The sequence below is a fragment of the Lygodium microphyllum genome, chromosome 5 (assembly GCF_053477565.2).
Source record: "Lygodium microphyllum isolate KBCC chromosome 5, Lygodium_microphyllum_v1.1.10, whole genome shotgun sequence".
Classification (NCBI taxonomy): domain Eukaryota; kingdom Viridiplantae; phylum Streptophyta; class Polypodiopsida; order Schizaeales; family Lygodiaceae; genus Lygodium; species Lygodium microphyllum.
Genome location: NC_141139.1, coordinates 160,782,313 through 160,804,878, shown reverse-complemented (window position 1 = coordinate 160,804,878; position 22,566 = coordinate 160,782,313). Strand labels below are relative to the sequence as shown.

Here is a 22,566-nt window from a genome sequence, read left to right as displayed (position 1 = left end):
AAAGGTGTAGGATACAGGGACCGATAGGATAGTGGCCCCTTGTAAGGCTACACCAATAGTCCTAGAAAGGTTTGACTTTTCTATGTTTCTAGGTTAACCATGGAGGCAAAGGAGCAAAAATGAAGATGATTGGAGGATGAGGTCTACGTTTCCTATTTACTTTTTGGTCTCTAAGTGTAATTCAATTTTTTTGAAAGGCAACCCTCTCATTCCTTCCACCATCTCATAGGAAAAAATTCTACGTTGGAAAATCTGCACGATGTCTTGTGATAAAGAAGTTCGAAGAGATCACATTTTTGTGAGACTCTTATGGCTCCTTTACCCCAAAATATATTGGAAATATGCCTATGTGTCCCTCAATTTACCCTCGTGCATTGTAGCGACTGAATTTGATAGTTGTTAAAAGATACCATTTGTGGCAAATTTTTAGGATAACCTCACATTGACCCATAAGGGTAGGATCTTTGGCCGTGACCAGGTAGGTAGACCGTAGGAGCGTGAAACCGCGAGTTCCTCCCTGGGGCTCGAACCAGACAACGGTGACTCTTTTCATGCGGGAATTCCTTTCCTCGTCATTACAGAATGATGCACTCTTCGTCTTCTTCCTCTGTGCACGACTGCCGGCGATGCGGGCTCTCTTCCTCTTCTTACCTTTGCATCCACAGACAGCAACAACCATGCACACAGCAAAAGAAGTCGTCGAAAAGGAAGAAGGAAGAAAAGCTCACTTTCAACCCAAAATCCTTGATCGAAAAGAAAGGAGAAAATCTCCATCTCCACCACCCTACAGCCCAACTTTGGCCCTCCGAGTCGGATGATTCCTCATGGAAGCTGCACTCCGATTCTTCCACCCAATTGTGGGACGATCACAACAGTAGGGTAATCCACTTGGAAATCTATTTCTTTCATTCTCATATGCTAGAGATGGAGAAACAAAAGCAATGAAGAATCCATTGCATTTCTTTGTCGCTCTCTGGCATATGAGAGAGAGAGAGAGAGAGAGAGAGAGAGAGAGAGAGAGAGAGAGAGTGTGTGTGTGTGTGTTGTGTGTGTGTGTGTGTGTGGGCATCTGCACATGCGCACCTGGGTGTTTGTGTCTGTATAAGCTATGCGTGGGCATGTGGAAACTTATGTGTATGGTCATTTGTGTGCACCGGTGTATGTCTGTATAAGCTATGCGTGGGCATGTGGAAACTTATGTGTATGCTCATTTGTGTGCATTTGCACAGACCAAGCCGAAGCCAGAAGGTTCAATTACAAGGCTGGCTTCCACAAAATCCTTGGTACATTAGAGAGAGGCCAAGAAGATGGCAACCACAACTAGCTGGGATGTTGATGAAAGAAGCAGAAGCAGAAGACTATAATAGTGATGGGGAGGTCTGTGCATGGCAGAAGGAAGATAAGACCAAGGACATCCATAATAAAGTGCATCAGGAAGAAGAGGACTGCGACTACCAGAGAATGCAACATGATACTAGGCAGGCACGCAATCTTGTGGCCCTGCTTAAGTCTTGTGCCAACAAAAAGGATCTGCACACGGGTAGCAAATTGCATGCTGACATTCTCAGACTGGATTTGCTGGAAAAAAACATTTACATAGGCAACAGCTTAGTAAGTATGTATGCCAAATGTGGTGCACTTGCAAAAGCACAAGATGTCTGTGACAAACTTCCAGTTCGGAATGTGGTGTCATGGAATGCTCTAATTGCAGGATACATACAACATGGGCATGGAGAGCAAGCTTTGAAATGTTATGAGCAGATGCAACTTGAGGGTCTCTCTCCTGATGCATTCACCTTTGCTTGTGCCTTGAAGGCATGTGGCAGTTTAGGAGTGTCAGACAAGGGACAAGAATTACACACAGAAATTGTGGTAAAGGGGTTGCTAGGAAACGATATTATTGTTGGCACTGCGCTGGTTGATATGTATGTGAAATGTGGCCTCCTTGCAGCAGCGCAAGAAGTATTTGACCAACTTCCAGCCCGGGATGTGGTTTTGTGGAGTGCCTTAATAGCAGGATATGCCCAACATGGGCATGGTAAGCAAGCACTAAAGTGTTATGAAAGAATGAAACATGAAGGGCTCTCTCCAAATGCAGTTACGTTTGTTTGTGCATTGACAGCCTGCGGTAGTACCAAAGCTGCAGATAAGGGACAAGAAATACATGCTGAGATTGCTAGACAAGGGTTTCTTGAAAAAGATACCCTAGTTGGCAATGCATTGGTAGATATGTATGCCAAATGTGGGCTGCTTGCAAAAGCACAAGAAGTGTTTGACAAGCTCCCAGTTTGCAATGTGGTCACATGGAATGTGCTGATTACAGGATATGTACTACATGGGCATGGTGAGCAAGCATTAAAGTGTTATGAAGAGATGAAGCTGAAGGGCTTTTCTCCTGATTCAGTCACTTTTGTTTGCATCTTGAAAGCATGTGGATGTACACAAGCTGCAGACAAGGGCCAAGAAATACATGCCGAGATTCTGAGAGACAATTTGCTGCAAGATGATATTGTAGTTGGCACTGCATTGGTAGATATGTATGCTAAATGTGGCTGGCTTGCAAAAGCACAAGAAGTATTTGATAAGCTGCCACCTTCAAATCTAGTCTTGTGGAATGCGCTGATAGCAGGATATACACACCATGGTCATGGAGAGAAAGCACTGAAGTGTTTTGAACAGATGCAGCTTGCAGGCCTCTGTCCCAATGCTGTCACCTTCATTTGTATTCTGAAAGCTTGTGGCAGCTCAGAATCTGCAGTTAAGGGACAACAAATACATGCTAAGATTGTTAGAGAGGGGCTGCTGGAGAAGGACATTATCGTTGGCACCGTGTTAGTAGATATGTATTCCAAATGTGGCCTGCTTGCAAAAGCAAAGGAAGTGTTTGACCAGCTTCCGGTGTGCAATGCAGTCACATGGAATGTACTCATCTCAGGATACGTCCAACATGGTCAAAATGACCAAGCATTGATGTCTTTTGACCAGATGCAATATGAGGGTGTTTCTCCGGATGCAGCTACCTTTGCTTATGCTTTAAAAGCCTGTGGTAGCATAGGAGCTGCAGACAAGGGGCGATTACTACACATTGCAATTCTGAAAGAGGGGCTGCTGGAAAAAGACTATATTGTTGGCAATGCATTGGTGTATATGTATGCCAAATGTGGCCTTCTTGAAAAAGCACAAGAAGTTTTTGATAAGCTTTCAAGGTGGGATGTGATCTCATGGAGTGCACTACTAGCAGGATATGCACTGCTTGGAAAAGTCGAACATGTTTTCCACTGCTTCGACAAAATGATAGAGGAAGGTATGAAGCCAGATTTGGTCATGTTCACTACTGTGCTTAATGCTTGTAGTCACGCAGGCCTTCTGGATAAGGGGCTGAAGTATTTTGAGAGCATGAAAACCTGCTATGGGATAAGTCCAATGTTAGAGCACCACACTTGCATGGTCAACCTGTTTGCCCGTGCAGGGCACTTAGAGAAGGCAGTAACAGTAATCAAGGAGATGCCATTTCCTGCTAATCTCACCATGTGGCATATCATACTGGGTGCTTGTCGAAAATGGGCAAATCTAAAGCTTGGAAGACTGGCATTTGAACAAGCAGTGCGATTGGATGAAAAAGATGCAGAAGCTTATGTGTGCATGAGTAACATTTATATAGATGCTGGCAGGCAAGATGAAGCAGACAAGGTTGAAGCTATCAGAGTGAGAAAAGCAGGGTGGAAGAAGCCAGGACTGCAGTGAGGGAAATCTCAAAAAAAATAATAATCTATGGGGGAATTCATGGGACAACAGAAGTGCAGGGCAGTTATCTATCAATGAGTAGGGTGCCTGTAGCTACTGTCATAAGGCAAAAGGAGTGCAGGTCTGTCATTTATTCATAGAATATACTGTGCAGGAGAGAGTACCTATGATGATGGTGGACCTCCAATAGGCCATCCTTGCCATTTTATCGGTTGATGATATACCGATGCAAAAGGGTAAGTCAAACTCATGAGGAATGAAAGATGAAAAGAGTAAATGGAGGTAACCCTTTACCTGTGCAGTAGGAAGGAAACCTACTCTGGAATATAACTGCACTGTATTTCTCAGCAATTGACAGGTCACAGAACTCTAGTGCTCAGTGTGTGCCAAGCGGTCTGGGAAGATCATGCCAGTTGATCCATCAAATACAACCATGATCAGCATTTTTAAGGACATTGGATGCTGGAATTTGTCTTATTGTTTCCTGTTCCAAACAATGGATTTACATGGCAGGTGTTCAGTAAGACAACAATTTATTTGCTGCATGCTGATAATGTGGCAGTCAAAGTGGGCAGAATATGCACCCTGTTGTATTCCATCTTGTGGTGGGTGGCCAGGATATCTACTATGGTGAACGGATGAGTAAAGTGCTCCTATACTCCCAAGCAAGCTCACATTGGCCGACTTGCTCAACCCTTGGATAGCAGAGTAGCAGCACGCTTGGGCTGTGATTTGTGGGCAGCCCTAGCAGGAACTTGACCAGCATCAGGCTTGGGTCGTTGTTCCTAGGAATTTATGGACTAGAGGCTTGAATGACTGTAAAGAAAGAAGATAATGGTTGTTGCAGCTATGGGAGCCATGTAATCTGGCCTCTGGGATATTTTATGTATGCTAAAGGCACAACATTTGAGGGCTGTCCTCAATACTGAGAAGCAGACTCAACAGGAAAACTTTCAGCAATTTTGGTCCAGAATCTTGATGCAGATTTCAGATTGGCAGCTGACTCTGTCGACAAACCCAGGATTTCTAGCTGACCTAAGGAAGGCCTTTCCCTGTGATCTACATTATATATTGCATGCTATTAGAGCCAGCAGACGTGTCTCAAAGACCAACCTCACTATTACTTACAATGCAAGTTTCAGTTATTTTGTCCCTCTTTTGGGACCCAAAACGTAACATATTATGCTTTCTTTTGGGGCCCAAAGGGTAGAGATTCATGCTGTGAGAATGGCCTCTATGATAGTTGTGTATCCATAGATTATGATGGCAAGTCAGTGCAGAGCAATCCTTGATCTATACAAAAGATCCCAGTCAAAGCATGCATGTCCAAAGAGTCTGTTTGCAAGATTGTTGTGCACACAACTAATCATAACTTGTAAATGGGAACTTGGATCAAGATGATGTACAAAGAAAAATTGACGCCGTGAGAAGGGCCTCTATGATAGTTTTATCTCTAGTCATTGAGACGGATTCAGTATAGAGCAAACCTTGATCAATACAAACAGACCCCAATTGAAGCATACATGTCCAAAAGTCTGTTTATTAGACTGTTGTGTGCAAAACTAATCGTAACTTGTAAATGAGAACTCGGATCAAGATGATGTAAATACAAGACTATAGCTTATAATCTAATCTCTGGAGTCTTCAGAATAACTAAGAGAAAAGTTCGAGTTCAAACATGTCAAACATAGCTCCAATCAGACTATTGTTCTTTTTTCTTGCACTGCCTATCTGCATATTCTACCTTCTACCAAGCATATCACTTCATCTACAGATATAAAGGCTGTCAAACTTGATAGGAACTTTTATTAGGTGTTAACCTAAACTTTTGAAAATGACCAACTTATTGTTTGATACCAGATTTCAAAAGAAGTGAACCAGTGTTGTTGTTACAAGCCAATCACACAAACCATGGAAGACTATAGGATGGAGTAGATGTAGAAGCACAGTTGCATGACCAATTCAAGAGAGATGCAATTTTGATTTAAATTTGAAACCAAGAGTCGATATTATGATTAGAGCTTTTGATCTGAAGGTATATGAAAGAGATGATTGAGAGCAAGAATCAATATATTAGCTCTCTATGTAGAGATTACTACATGCAACCAAGATTATAAGTACAGTAAGCAATATGGAGGCAAATTAACTACCTCAAACCATTGATCAACTCAATCATCCACATGTATGTTTCAACTCTTGGCTTGAAGATAATGAGTATTCGGCACTTCAATATTTGATCACCATTGCTCATCTACAGCTCAGAGGTTGGATACACAAGGCAGTCCTTTGATTTATACATTTTCATGTTAGTCTCATATAGATGTAAGCTATTGAATAACGATCTCTCTTTTATCTCTGCATGCGTCTATCTAACACGACTATTTCTCCATCCAATTCACTTTAAGTCAGTTTCTATTCAATGAATAGTCTTTATATCACCTAGAGCCTCAGCATTTATTAAAGTCTAAATCTTGTAGATGTAAGCTATCTAACACTAGGCTGCTTTGTGGCATGAAATTGCCGTGCGGTAAAGTTGTGTACTACCACAAGGCAACTTTGCTTCCCCCCCGCCCTCCCCCGTCTCTCTCAATTAAATTTTCTCCTCCCCCCTCTTTTTCTAAGTTTTTTAATTCCCCCATCCTCTCTGTGTCTCTGTCTCTCTCTCTCTCTCATGTTTTTCTTTCCTCCCTCCCCTCTCTCTCCAAAACTTTTTATTCCCTCTCTTCCCAATTATTTTATTATCTTTTCAAATTTTAAAAATCTCTCAGACTTTTAAATTTGGAGAGAGAGAGAGAGAGAGAGTGTGTGTGAGAGAGAGAGAGTGTGTGTGTGTATGTGTGCTAAAGAATATATATAGAAGAATGTAATGTCCCCAGTACTTAGTTTATTTTAATAAACAATGTGCGTATACATTCCAAAAGTTTATTTTAATAAACAATGTGCGTATACATTCCAAAAATTAATGGTAAAGATTGCACATTTTTAAAATCAGCTCTAACTATGAAGATAATTGTTATTACTAATGAGGTATTATATGCTAGTTCATAGAAAGAAAGACTTGGGAAACCTTTTCAAGACTAGCTTATTAAAATTATGTTTGTTATATAGAATAACAAAAAGAACTAGCCTAGTGGATAGTCACTTGGTAGTTAAGTATACTTGGGTGATGACACTGCCAGGATGGGTGACCTCTCGAGAATAATTTCCTACAAGCTAGTGGGAGCTTCTCATGTGCAACCAACGGCGCCAACGAAGCCTTCGTAGCCTGTTGCCAAGTATGCCAAGGCTAAGATGCCAAGGTCTATGCCTTGGTCGCTGCCTTGGTCGTACCCCGTTGCCAAGTATGCCAAGGTCAACGCCTTGTTTGCCACCTTGGTCGTACACCTTGGAGTGACGCCCGTGGTTGATGATGCGCGGTGCGTGCTCACCCATATATTCGTCAATTTTTATCTTCACGCTACAAAAATGGAGCCCCCTCCTTGACATCATCAATGACGTCGTAAAAAAAGCTAAGAGAAAGCGTTCTCTCTTTATCATCGATGACGTCTGAGATATAGAAAACCTTTTTTGGTGAGATATAGACAAAATTCATATTTTGGGGTAAAAATAAACATGTTTAATTGCTTTACCACTTTTGGAGAGTGGTGAAGTTATGTACTCTCTCTAGTGGATCCCAAAGCCTATATGTATGGAGGGTGAACATGGTAGTTATGAAGGTGAAAAAAATTGGATATTCCCTTCTTTCTAGGTGGAGTCCCCTTCGAAAATATTGTGGAATCCACAAATATAGGGGACTAAAGGATAAAGAGACATTGAATGGCACCCATGGAAAGGGGAATAGTCCAAGAATAAGAATTTCTTATCCATTCCTTACAAGACCCATTTAGAGTCCATTTTTCCTAATGGAGTATCCATAGATGTCTCATTGCCTTATTATTACCTCATTTTTGCTCATTATTGTGTTGTTTTAATGCTTAGGTTGCATGACTTTTCCTTGCCACATATCTTTAGTCATGTCACTTTAGGACGTGAAATTAAGGGGAGAGAGAGAGAGAGAGAGAGAGAGAGAGAGAGAGAGAGAGAGAGAGAGAGAGAGAGAGAGAGAGAGAGAGAGAGAGAGAGAGAGAGAGGATGATGACGACAACAATGAAAAGGGGACTACTCCAAGGTTTTTAGCCCAACTGGAGTTTATATTTTTACTAATGGAGTAGCCAATGATGCCACATTCCCTTAGTCTTGCCTCATTATTGCTCATTATTGTAATGCATCAATTTTTAGATTGCATAATTGTTCCTTGAAAACATCTAATGGTTGTGTCACCTTGGGACATGTGAAACACAAAGAGAGAGAGAGAGAGAGAGAGAGAGAGAGAGAGAGAGAGAGAGAGAGAGAGAGAGAGAGAGAGAGAGAGAGAGAGAGAGAGAGAGAGAGAGAGTGTGTGTGTGTGTGTGTGTACTTGATTTTATTGTAAATGGTCAAATTACTCACACGAGTGCCAATTTCTTTACTTTAACTTATTGAGATATATATTCCAAGTGTAGCTACATATAAATATTAAAAATAATAGAAGCCATATAGCAAGGTGAATATTGCCCATGCCTAGTCCAATTATATGGATCCTTTCAGTAAATATAATATCTATTCAATGAAAACATAAGTATACAACTTTGTTGGCATATAAAAGAAATGTTGGGTACCAAAGTTACAATGAATATATATGTATGCAAGCATTTTGTACATAAGTTTTCTTGCGTAAGTCCTCATGGAACTTGTAAAGATGACAACTTTGGTTAGACCACAACCTAATGTAGAACTGGGCATATCATCTATCCGTTCTATGCCCTCGGCAAATACCACACCCATACCCATGGTCAAATGTGGATCAATCATACAACGCATCATCCAAGCTCCTGGGTTATCTGCATTAAATCTTATTGCCACCCAACTATAGGGAAATAGAGTTACAGTGTTTCGAAGTGGTGGATTTACCAAATTGTAGGACTTTGAATCACTTTCAGGGTCAAATTTACTAGTGCCTTGGCCAATTATCCAAAACTCATGACCATGGAGATGCCATGGATGGATCTCACTATTGTTAGGGAACAATGTGTTTGCATTTTGGATGATTATGTCGATAATGTGCAAAAAAGGAATTGTGTAGATGCTTGAGGAAGATGTAGCATATGGATTCTTTGGAGGAGATCTTATATCGTATCTTAAAGGAAAAGTGGTGGGAGGAGGATTAACATTGTATGCACCATCTATGTCATACACCATGGCTGCCAAGTAGGGAGTAGAGGGCAACATGAGAGAGATGTTGTTCATAGCTCACCCAATGTTATTTCCATTGTTGACCAAGTTTTGGGTGCACAATAACATAATTTTGTTTTGTGCAATGGAAAGCATCCATTGAACTTGCATCTAAAGGGACTATTGGACTTTAGAAGTATGGGTTCTATATGTTTGTATCCTCGATAGCAACATTTATAACCATGTCTCCATAAGGTACTCTTACTATGCCAGAACTAAGATTTTACAAACATCATGCCCTTATTTTCAAGAACATATCTATTGATTTTGAAAGTTTTGTGGTAATATATAAACTTCTAAAATGTTTGATGTAACATGTCTATATTGAAACGAGGAAAAGCATATTTTATGAGGAAAAGGAAATAGCCTAGTATGTTCTCTTTTGTTGAACTTGTGTGACATTATGCTACATAATCAATTCCAGAATAATTTAGGATGAAGTCATACAAGGGGTGTAATTTGGGAAAAGATCCAGCACATGCATGTGTAGACAACAATACTAACATGCATGCTACTTATTCAACATTGCCTTTCATAGGCCAATATGTAAGCATTATATTCTAACAAGACCGAAGAAGTAACATTTTAATATCTTTATAATGTTGAGCTCCACTAATCCTTTTTCGAGTATCAAAGATAGACATTAATTACCTTGTCTAAAACAAAGGTGTAAATGAAGTTTTCTTGTGGATTAATGGCACATTTAGAAACAAAAGCAACTCCATCAGCCCAAGGAGTTCCAATCTACACATCAAAAAGGAGATATTGAGGTTATCAAACAGTCTCCTCTATAGCAAGCATCCTTACATAAAATAACAGTTTTTAAGTAGATTGCCAAAGTCTCTTATAACCCTTTCAAGATGTGGGCATGTCATAGTACACCTAAGTTGTTAGTAATCATTAGTCATCACATTCTTTGGCACCTCTACCATAAGGGACAAGGATGTAAAAATTTTAAAGGACCTTACTTTTGCTATGGGAGAGCCTTCCCCTAGGACCAAAAGGATAAAGGCATGCTCCCCTGACCCTCCCTACTCTATTAGAGAAAATCCCCATCCACTTGACTAAATTAAGATTTGGTCTTGAGAGTTCCAAACTAATAATCATTACATTGTCATATATGTAAATCTAAGTGCATAAATGGGAATTGGGAATCAACATTCCGATGTAACTTAGCTATAACAATTCCAAATGTGAGGGTGCATATCTTGTTATTGGCTTTTGAACGGTCTTTTTATAAGTTGAAGCTATTGCAAATGATATGGCAAGTCTTAAGGAAGCTTTCCATCCTTGTTATTTGGTTCTCTTAATTGAATCATGGTCATGATTAGGTGAAGAGGAAACTCTTGCATTCTTTAAGGTGGTGTGTGGGCTTTTGCAAACCTCTCAATTCACGGATGCTAGGTCTTAAAGGGGCTCAGTGTAGGTTGTGGTTTATCCATAAAGCATGATTTTAAAAACACTGCTCGTATGTAAACCGTACCCAAATGAGGTATTGTTAGAAAAATGAGGCATATTTTACAATGGAAAGACCTAGAGTCACAAGCATTGGGTATGCATACACACACACACAGAGGTATGTTCTAAGATCTGTTGGGGTGTTCCCAACCAGTCAAAACTCTCTCCTCTCTCTCTCTCTCTCTCTCTGTGTGTGTGTGTGTGTGTGTGTGTGTGTGTGTGTGTGTATATAACATGGGTACACACACACACACACACACACACACACACACACACACACACACACACACACACACACACACACACACACACACACACACACACACACACACACACACACACACACACACACACACACACACACACACACACACACACACACACACACACACACACACACACACACACACACACACACACACACACACACACACACACACACACACATGTATGTTCTAAGATCTGTTGGGGAGTTCCCAACAAGTCAAAACTCTCTCCTCCTCTTGTGTGTGTGTGTATAACACGGGTACACACACACACACAGAGGTATGTTCTATGATCTGTTGGGGTGTTCCCAAACAGTCAAAACTCTCTCCTCCTCCTCCTCCTCCTCTCTCTCTCTCTCTCTCTCTCTCTCATATGAGCCTCCTAATTATATAAGTTCATGTACATCCAAATATTTGGTGAATGATATTAAAACATGATTGTTAGGGTAATGAGAAGATTCCTCGTGTTAGCAGAATTAATGAAATAAATAAATAGGGATGGATACCTGCTTGATGCCGTGCCAGTGTGGATGGAGAGGGACTGGGCGGGGAGAGCGTTGTAGACGCGAATCTAGTCCATAGTTTGCCTTCGAACCGAACTCTTTCCTGATCCAAATGTGTTGTGGAAAATATCACGACTCTAGAGGACTTAGACGTCAGGAGATCTAACCTCCTAGTCGATAGCATCACAAATAAAATAACACGCAGTCCTAGCCTGCACATTTATTATGTAGCATTCGCATGGCTTTGAACTTGGTTTTAGGACAAGCATCTCCCTGTCAAAACTTTGAACATCCCAAATCAAAAATATACCTAGTGGATATCATTACAATATAACACAATTACACTCTCTAGACATGCATAATGGCGAGCGCATGCACATTTGTTAGATAGCACATGCATGCTTTCTAACTAACTGGTTTTAGAAGAGTATATACATGAAACTTCGAAGATTCCCATCCAAATATACATGTCTCAAAATCTTGGATTATATGCTGACGTACACTCTCAGGGAAGTTACTATATGTATATCCTCTACATCACATGCGTTCAAGGCATATTTATAAATATCATTATCTCCGAATTTTTATGAATAAAACATAACATTTTTCTATTCAATCTGTAAATAATACCTTTATATTATACCCTTCTGTATGTAAAAAAATGTATAAAAATACATTTTAAAAATACCTTACTTTGAACCCATGTGATGCACACATATATTCATGAGTAACTTACTCGAGTGTACACTACGAAATTTCTTATCTGTATACTTCAATCTCTTCTTACCTGAGTCTTTGCAACCTTCAGCCATACAATCTAAATATCCCAACAACACATCTAGATATCTTATCGACACTATAATGCATGAAGGGTATTGGCACACTAGATTCTGATGCCATTGGGAAAAATTTTCACATCTTTGGTATAACTCTTGGTATAATCGTCCAAACATACGTCAAAATGTACATCAATGTGTCCATTCATACTTCAACTGACATGCCAATAGACATCTCAATGCTCTTTTTTGTGCTTATTTTGACAAATAAAATTGTAGACGAACAAGAATATTGATGAACATACCGGCACATATTCTAATACTCATAGAATATACATATTGCCGAAACGTTCCCTTCTTTGCTCATTTTGCACAAGCAATAGTTCAAGGTAGAGCAAATACCCTTCTTATTTTTTATGCATATTTGGTTTGATCTTTTGCTTGTTTCTTCTATATCTATACTCACCTCTATCTTCCAAGGCAATGTAGGTTGTGTACTTAGAGTTTACTTATTTTTTTCTCTATTGTTATCAGAAATGTACTTGTGTGTGCACATGCACATGTGATTGGGTTAAAATGTTTAATTGAGAGGGGAAAAGGAGAGGAAAGGAAAGAGATATGAAAAACAAGAGAGGAAAGGGAAGGGAAAATCATAATTGCTCAAAGATTACCTCATGGGATTCACTAAATATAAACCCTTACTATCACTTATGTTTAAGACCTAATTTTACAAACCCCTTATTTATAAATGTATCATGAATAAGATATACTTTTTCTTATTCAACTTATGAATACCCCATTAAATGATGCCCTTTTGAATGTAAAAAAGGTCTTAAATGAGATTTAAAAAATCTCTTATTGAATCCACCCAATAGAGTTAACATATTTAAGTGTGATTTCCCCTCCCAAAAGAAGATTAGCAAAACTTAAGTACAATAAGTCATTTATTATTAAGTTTGTGATATAATTAGTTAAAATTGATTTATTTTGAATACAATTAATGTTTGATATTTAGTAAAATTTAGGGGTCTTTAGTGAAGAATAATAATACTAGTCTTGTAGAGGAAAGCCACTTTTGTGGGAATTTGAGCCCTCTAGAAACAAATAATTTTTCCTCAATAATAAATAGTAAAAAAATATCATTTTAGGAAAATGTGATCAAAACAAAATAGTAGTTGAAAAAATAGGAGTCAAAACAAGCTGGGAAGTATATATTTCTAAGTCCATCTTTGAGACTATTTTCATAGAAAATTCAAAACTTTTAGTGCTCTTAATTAAAACTTATATCAAAATTTCTTTATCAAGATAAAACTTTCATGAAAAATACATTGATATATATGGCATGAGTTCTCATTAAGAAAATTGTAATTAAATTGAAACTATAAAATTTTTCAATAGCTCCAAATAGCATTATTGATTGTTGTTTTAACTAGCTTTCATGCACTTTTGAAAAATTACTTTTTGTATATTAAAAAGTTCCAAGTGAAACTTGTTTAAGACATTTTATTATATTATCTAACTACATTGGTACACTCTCATCTAGTTTTGGAAGCATATAGATATGTTATTTTAAATCTGGTCAAATAGGATTCGAGCTACTTAAATGGCTTGTAGCCACTTTTATGGAAAATTAGAAAACTATTATTAAATATTAGAGCAATTAGATTCAATTAAAAATAGTAATGCTTGATTTAGTGTTAATTATAACTTGATTAATATCAAATTGGGATTGATTAGCGTGAATTGGTTCTTGATTGCATGCACTTAAGTATATGAAAGGGGAGTAGCAATTATTGCATAGATCTAGATATCAAAATCACATGATGGCTATAAGCCAAGTTGAAATAATTAAAATATCTAGTATTTCAATATTTAAGGTTTGAGTTAATGATTAGACTAATATGTTTAGACTAGAAGGTTAAAAATTATATGCTAGCAATAGTAGTATGCTATTAGTGGTGGTGATAGGCTAATGGTAGTATTAGGTTAGTATATTAGTAGTATTAAAAGGCTATGAGGTTTATATTTAATAGATAGATTATTAGCTTAATGATTTTTTACGATTTAATAGGTCATTAACATAAGCATTTTTTAAGTTATTAGGTATAGGACTTAATAGATTAGTAGATTATTAGGTGCCAATGGTAGTACTTATTAGAATTAAGATTTCTATATCATTTTAATAGGAGCAGTAGATTACTAACTAGTAAAATAGTCGGTTGGTTAATTAGTAGATTGATATGTAGTGGTAGTGATTAGTAGATTTAGGAATATTAGTTAATATACTAATAGGTTAGTAAGTAGTTTGGTAAATTGATTGTAATAGAGTCTCAAAAATGAACATAGAAATATACACCTAACTTATTCTGACCCTTTCTACTTTTTTTTCAACTAGTACCTTATGTTGACTACATTTCCTTAAATCCGTTTCTTCTTAATCTTTCTCATTGATGAAAAATGGAATTTCTTATTATAAAGGGTTTAAATCGCCACAAAAGTGGCTTTTGTGCTATAAGGCTACTATCAAACTAACCAAATAAAAACACCTTTAGTTTGAGTTGAGAAATAGAAATTTCAATCATACATTTAAGCACAAAAAGCCTTAAGAAGAAATGCAAATACTTACAAACTTAGTCTTCCATATGTTGATGCCTCTTGATCCAAAGTGCGATGATCCAAGTCTCCTCCCTCTATCCTATATTGATGATCCCACACTCCAACCTCTTTTGTGCTTCACTCTAGACCATATGCAATAATCGGCATTGCTACAAGGCTCAAGCCTTGTTTCGCCCTCCTTTTTATTTTCCAATACTCTCACTTTAACTAGGAATGTCTTGCTAGCAAATCTTTTTTGGATCCTTTATTGTGCCCAAGGGTCTCTAAACCTCAATCGCATGGGACTAAAAAACTTCTCATGTACAATAGCAATGGTTTCCTGGATCTTAGTTAGAACTTGCTTGTCGAATTTTTTAAAGCAATGTCTAAAGTTAGCATGTACTATAATGTGTATTAGCTCATGATATTATTTTCTCTATCATCTTAGAATATCCTACCCTTGCTAATCAAATAGTAGTGCATGCGTAGTCTGCCTTCATCTCGTTGGGGGCTTCTACTAGTCTATCTTCATGCTATTAGGTGAGCAATGGAGAGGGACTATGATTACCACAAAAATAATTTTGCAAATGTCTCCTATCCAACCCGCAAAATGGCGATCTTGACTTGGGAGAATTCCTAGTTGACATCCAGCAATTGATGACCTGATATGACATGCAAACCAAAATGGAGCATCACAGTAGACCAGCCGAGGACATCATAGCCGATCTAGATGAGGAGAGAAGGTTATCAAGGAAAGTGCTCTAGAACATAGCTGCTTACGGCCAAGAGCAACAAGCTCAAAAGCTGAGAGAAATACACGAGGTCCAATGTGTGTTAGCCCTCACCAATAGAACTAGGATAGGACCAAATGATGAGAGGGAGAGATCACTAGAAGTCGATCTTACACTAAGTGAGCTTATCGCGAAGAAGCAACTCTTAAACAATACAACTGCAAAGCAAAACAAAGCAACTCTAGCGACTACATTGCAAACAGGATTGGAAATCACCTCGAATTTTAGAAGCCAGACCAAGATACATGTGGTTACTAAGAAACTCAAAAAGTATCAGCCCGACAATGACCCATCTAGCTTTGTGGAGTAGTTTGAGCAAGTATGCGAGGCTAACAATCTCATGGAGCTTGCTCAATGCGCACAAGCTTTTGGGCTGTGCCTAAGAGGCAAAGAACGGATGTGGTACACTAGTCTAGACAATGCCAAATGCAATGACTTTAATAACCTCAAGAGTCTCTTCATCAAGAGATTCTTTGAGGTGGGATACTTTGACAACCTCATCGTCAAGTTGATGAATGTTAGTCAAAAGGACAAGAAAGATATTCGAGACTACATCACCCATGTGTGACGCCTCTTTAAGAGAATCCCAGTCGTAGAGCGACCTAGCGAACGAGCAGTTTCCACTATGTTCATAAGCGAAATCTGAAGCAAAGAGCTTTACAAGGCCTTGGTAAGTAACTCAACCTGTGAAGAGATGTGTTAGCTAGGGTCTTTGAAGAAGCCATATGAGTGGAAGACCTACTCAAGGAGAGGAGTTCAAGATCCATAATCCGAGACAACACTACCTCTAGAATCTCAAAAAGAGCTATGATTGTTAGTGAAAAATCCAACCAGAGCACCCAAGACAAGGGAAAAAGTGTGGACTCATGAATACCAAGCCTCTTATGAAGCACTCAAAAATGCTCTTACAGTTGCACCTATTTTATGAGCCCAAGATTGGATGATATCATTTTATATGCACATTGATGCATCAAAGATTACAAAGTTGGGGTTGTATTGTGCCAATATAATGAGCACAACATGGACTTTTCCATTAGATTTTCTCATTGATGCAAAGATGAACTATTCAACTATAGAAAGGGAAGGATTGGGGATGGTATACATTGTTAAGAAGTTTTGATATTATTTATTAGCTACATAGTTCACATTCTTTGTAGATCCTCATTATACATGCAAATAGTCCAATGGCTTCTCAATGGCTTTTAGTATTGATAAACTTTCTATGCTCATGTAAAAAGGAAAGCAAGATTATGTGGCCAATCAAATGTCACAAATAACGAGTGGACAAAAGCCAAATGGTATTGATGACAATGTCTTAGACACTCATTTGTTTTGGATTCATTGAGAGGATTAACTCTTCAAAGTCGGAAGTAGGTTGATGATGCCCTAAAAAACTTACAGAATAGATTACATGAAGTCTCATTGAAAAGGCTCTATTGAACCATTTTCTAATCAATACCCTATCTATCATAGATCAAAATATTTGAATATTTATTACGTCTTATTTATGTCAATTGTATTTGAGTCATTTTCTTAAAATTTTCATGATAGAAAACTCAAAATAAAAATTGATTGCTTTGATGGGGAGCATGAGGTTTCGGTCTTCCAAAAGTTTTGTGTACAAGTATGTTTTGTGTTATCTCTGGTTTTTGCAAGTTTTTGTTGATCATCCATCTTTCCAACAAGCTCAAGTTCCATTATTGAGATAGATCGGGTATTTTTGATTGTTAATCAAGTACCTTTAAGACTTTTTTTAAAAATTTCTCACCTAAATGGAAATTCCTCCTATCCATAACTTACAATTTCAAGGACCTAATCTTCAATGTAATGTCTAGATGACCTCAATTTTAGTTTACATTTCTCTACCATTTCACATGCAAGGCCCCCTTGGTTTTACCTTATAGAGGTATCCATCCTCAAGGGAAATCACATCCAACCCACAAGTTGCAAAGGACCCCCAAGTGCTTCACAATTTCCGTTTCTACTCTTGATCATTACTTCTGTTTTATCAAATCATAAATGGGTTTGGTTATATTAAGATGAGGTATAAAGCTTAGTTCAAACTCAAAAAAATATTTAAGTCAAATATATGCTTGCATAGCAATGATGGGGAGGGTTGATCATTGATGGTATAGGTTGTTCTTGGGTTTAGGAATATGAAGGGAACAAATTGTTACTTCCTCATTGACATTTAAAGCAATGTAATTAGTGTTGGGAAAAACTTTCCCCATCATCTATTAGCATTTCTATTTTTGTCGCCACAAAATTGTCTCTATATTTGTTAGTATATGTGTATCAACTCATATACTAAGACATATATATCAATGAATATAGGAAAGATTATGTAATAGGGATGCTAATCACGACAATTGCTAGTAAATTTTCAATGCAAACAACGATGCATATAGACCTCCTTTTTTTTTGGTGGTTGCATGCAAGGAGCCACCTACCACCCTTCTAGCGACATGGGCTCAATCTTCTTCCATAATTCATTTACAATTAAAAATACAACTAAGTTTCAAAAATTGTACATCACAATTTTCCAAAAACAATTAATACATTGATTGAATGTACGAAAAAGTACAATGATAACCTGACATCCATAGAACTATAGCAAATGATAAACAACAATAGGGAAGGCTATTTGTAAAAATTGTTCAATGTGAGCCACATACAATGAAGTACAAATGTCTTAAATTATGAGTAAATTATTAACTTATAAACCCACTAGGAAAGACTAGAGGGCCACCTTCAATAAGTAGGATATGATGAGAAAGACCTCAAAGTCATGGATTTGTAGACTATTCTTTGGAGCCACCTTCCATCATGATTCTCATCATAGAAATTCAAGAACTCCCCGAGTGCAATATGAAAGAGATAGGAGAAGCTGAATTATCCAAAAGAACAAGGAAATCACCCATGAATAGGGGGAGGTCTATTAAAAAAAATGATTAAGGAAAATACCCCACTATAAAGGTAATATTGAATTTCCTACCTATTGAAGGTGGCCCTCTAGTCTTTCCTACTAAGTTCTTGCATCCACCAGATATCATATTGACATTCAATTTCAAGGTGTATGAATAGTAGATGTTTAGAAATCCCCTTCCCTTGTGAACTATGCAATTATTCATTAGGATGGGGGAGATCATAACATAGAAGTGACTAAATCAATATAACATAGAAGGTTTCTACAAATCATGTCTCCTCAAAGGCACCAGAAGCAGTTGCCTCAAAAAGCATCCCAAGGATGCATGGCCAATGCAACCAAAGTGGTGGTATCCCATTGTAGAAGTTGATGAGTAGGCATGGGTTGCTTGTTGCTACTCCCACCCTAATGACAAGCTAACCCACTATTTTATCCCTATCCTTGGAGGCATGGCAATGACTACAATGAAAGGGAGTATGGAAGTTACGATTTCCTCAAGATTGAAAACGTACAAGTCCTTGAAGTTGGCAAGATGTACCTATTCTAGCCCCTAGAGCTATACATTCATTCAATCACTTTTTGCAAAGGTTTAGCAACAATTGCCTTAGCCTATCATTCATCACTATATGTAATATCTATAGGTATTAGTGAAACTCCTCCAACAACCAATTATACCCTATGAAGACAAGGTCTCATCCATGTTTTTTGATGTAAATGTAGGAATTGACCTATTTTTTAATCTAAATATAGGGACCAAGCACATAGAAATGACTTGATTACACCTCTCAACACTACTTTACTACCATTATACTCGTTGACCACTAGTTTTGCCATGACAAACTTGTATTATGTCGCAATGTGCATTTTTTTAGTATCAATTGTCCTTTGGTTTTCATATGAAATTAGGTCACTTTCTATATTTGCATAGATAGTAGTTATGTCAGTTATATCTCCATTTGTGTGATGAGTGATGTGATGGAGAGTGGGTTCTATTTTGCACCATATTGTGCATTCTTCAATGTTATACTCTATGATTTTGAGAGGTTTCTTATTTATTTTCTATTGATCACAATATACAAGTATTCTCTATTGAATTATTAGTTTTGGATGTCTATGTTGTGAATGTTTGTGTAGTAGGTCTAAAAACACTTGGAAATCATTCCTTATTCTATTCCATTGAATAGATGTAGGTCCAACATGGACGTTGCTATCATAAATATGTAGTTGTGATGTAGTTCGGGTGGAGTACCATAGAACCTTCCCTACACTAACAATTATGGCAGTTACATTTTACAAGGATGTGCACTTGGAGTGCATGCATGACAGAGTTGTTCTAGTTCACATCAAATGTAATGGTTACATGATCCAAGGACACATGTTTGTGAGCCCAGTTTGGAAAAAGATGACATGAACTCCTGCGTGTGCATAAATCCACCACAATCAAAGGGGTCGCTGCGAGCGATCTAATCCTTAGGCACAAATTGCTGGTTCATCAAGGCAAGCTTCAAACTCTTGTATCCAAGGTAGTTGTCTAATGTTGCACCATTTCCAACTGTGCACAATTTATTCCACAAGTTCCATGCTATCCCCTGCCATGTCCTCTGGTGGTTCTCTTGTATCTCCCATCCTCTTTAGAGGGGGATGATATCGGTGATGTGATTGTGAATTTCTTGGCCCTTGGTGTTTCAGAGGTTGGGGGCTTCCCTAAGCCGTGTGCGAGGAGTTTCTTCAAAGTTTCTAGTCTACTTTGGGACTTTCTTTTATGTGGCTATCCCTTTTCTTTGTCATCGAGCCACCATTCCCTGTCGCTTGGCCCTTGGTCCCTAGTGTTTTTATGTAGCTTATGGCCCCTTCGATAGTTCCTCACTATTGTCTCATAGTTGGGTTTGAGGCTTGGCTCACCCATCCCTAACTAGAGTTTTCTGGAGTGATATGTTTGAGGCCTCTCCATTTCCTTTTCCCTCTGGTGGCCTTCTGTCTGATTGGATGTTTCTATGGAGAGGGGGTCTTGTTTCTTGGCTAGCTTTCTTCATTGATGGACTACATCGGCTTTGGCACTCTTCCTACCCCCTTGGGTCCACATCTCCTTTGGCCTTTTGCCATATCCAAGATTTGAGAGGGAGTGTTAGTAGTCATATGTGTCTTGTGTGGTCATCTCCTACCTATGAGCCTCAGTCTGAGTCAGATGAGGACATTAGGAGCTCTAACATTGTCTTTATATGTCATTTTATGTGTCTTAGACATTTTGGATGGAGGGGAAATAAGCATTTTTTGTGCGCTTTTGGCTATTTTTTAGTGGTTTGATCACATTTAGGGTTTTGCCTTTTTTTGCCTATATATAGGTGGCTTTGTCCTCCCACTCTCATTATCCATTATCTATACCTTCAACCATTGTAGTCACGTTGTTTATTCTCTCTCCTGTGTTCTCTCTTTTTCTACTTCATCTCTTTGTGTTCATTCTCCTCTTTCTACAACACACTCACAAAAACTCTATTTTAAGCCAAGTTTTCTCTTAATTTATCATGAAGAAAAATAGTAAGAGAAACATAAGAATGCCTCAAAACTATAAAAGCTAGCTGCATAAAGAAAAATAAAAAAGCTAGGTTATGTAAATATATTGCAAGTATCTAGTTTGAATATGGAATTGAAATGGGAAAACCATCTACAAAGTGAACTCCTAGGAGTTAAAATTGAAAGAACTTAGGCATGCAAAAGAACAAATTTGAAAGTATACACCTTTTTACTAGAAAATGGTGGGTAAGTGAAGTAGGTAGGCCCACTAAAGAGATGTTCAATATACTCCCAGGAAAAAGGGAAATGACTCAATCCCAATGCTTATCAAAGAGGATGGCATCAAAGCCCAAAATAACTTGGAAAACTTGGATTCTTTGCTAACATCCTCTCCTCACCTCCCAAAGGAGGGAAAATAAACATGGTGACATGCAATTTAGCAAAGGCTAAAATAGATAGCACTAGAAAAGAAGTCATTCCTCCCCGGGTAATTCACTAGATGTATACCCTCTATATCACGTGCATTCAAGATCTATTTATAAATATCCTTATCTATGAATTTTCCCTTAATAAAACATAACCCTTTTCTATTCAATCTATAAGTAACCCCTTTATATGGGACCCTTCCATATGTAAAAAATGTATAAATATGGTATTTTAAAAGTCCCTTATGTTGAACCTACGTGATACATACATATATTTATGAGTGACCTACATGGGCATTTCCTCAAACCTTGGTAAACATTCTTGATTATGAATTACCCCTTTAAAGGTAGAAGACATGATCAAATCTCTAGTTGAAGGTAATAGCCCGCGGTTCCTTTGATTGTCCCCTTCGTTCCTCCTTCAACCTTTGGTGCCTTAGGTGGATTGGTAGGTCCCCCTTGGTACCTCTGATCTTAGGAGATTGAGGTATCTCAAGATCATTGTCTGAGCTTACTTTCAACTCGGAATCAAAATCTTTGTCTTCCTCTCTTGGTGATCATAGCTCAGATGGTGACTCTATCTTGAATAATGAGACGATACTTGGTTGAGCTAGGCATGCTTGCTCATAGTTCCACTGAGATTTGGAGCCCTACAACAAACATTCTTTCATATTTTCTAAAGTTGATTTTGACAACGCTTATGACAAGCTTGAGTGGGACTTTATTCTTCAATCCTTGCATGACATGCAACTAGGCAAGAACTTTATCAAATATTATAGGACTTTTTTTGGAAATGCATCAACCATAATTGTAGCCAATGGAGAGATGACTGATGCATTCCCTCTTGGGAGATTAAATAGGCAACACTGCTTCACCAACCCCTCTTTTACTTACCATTATTCTAGGTGCATTAGGATGGCTAATATCAATAGAAACACCCATGGGATTTGGCATTACACTCAAACAAAAATGGGATTGGATGTTGGATAAAGTGAATAAAAAGTTTGATTATTGGAAAGAAACACAAATGAACCTACTTCATTCTCAAGCACATAATTGTTCCTTCTACATTATACTTTTATAATTGGAAGTGTACCAAGGCTGGCATCAAGTAGTTGGAGAGCCTAGCCATGAACCTTTTGTGGAGTGGGTATGGAGATGAATTCAAGGTGCCAAACGTATCTTGGGTTGCCTACACCACACCTAAAGGGCTAGGTGGTTTATGACATCTAGGCCTACATATCCTTGCAAATAAAATGGT

At 38.1% G+C, this 22,566-nt stretch overlaps 1 protein-coding gene across 2 annotated transcripts; it reads left to right on the top strand.

The window, feature by feature from the left end:
• The first annotated feature begins 473 nt into the window (after positions 1-473).
• LOC148036605 (pentatricopeptide repeat-containing protein At5g27110-like) lies at positions 474-5,389 on the top strand. Of its 2 annotated transcripts, none has more exons than XM_087678604.1 (2): positions 474-874; positions 1,230-5,389. In XM_087678604.1, exons 1-2 carry the CDS (start codon positions 825-827, stop codon positions 3,742-3,744), a joined length of 2,565 nt encoding a protein of 854 aa, XP_087534730.1. In that variant the 5' UTR covers positions 474-824; the 3' UTR covers positions 3,745-5,389. The 2 variants fall into 2 exon arrangements, with proteins under 2 accessions (XP_087534730.1, XP_087534729.1); XM_087678603.1 differs by having other exon boundaries at positions 474-879.
• The last annotated feature ends 17,177 nt before the right edge of the window (positions 5,390-22,566 follow it).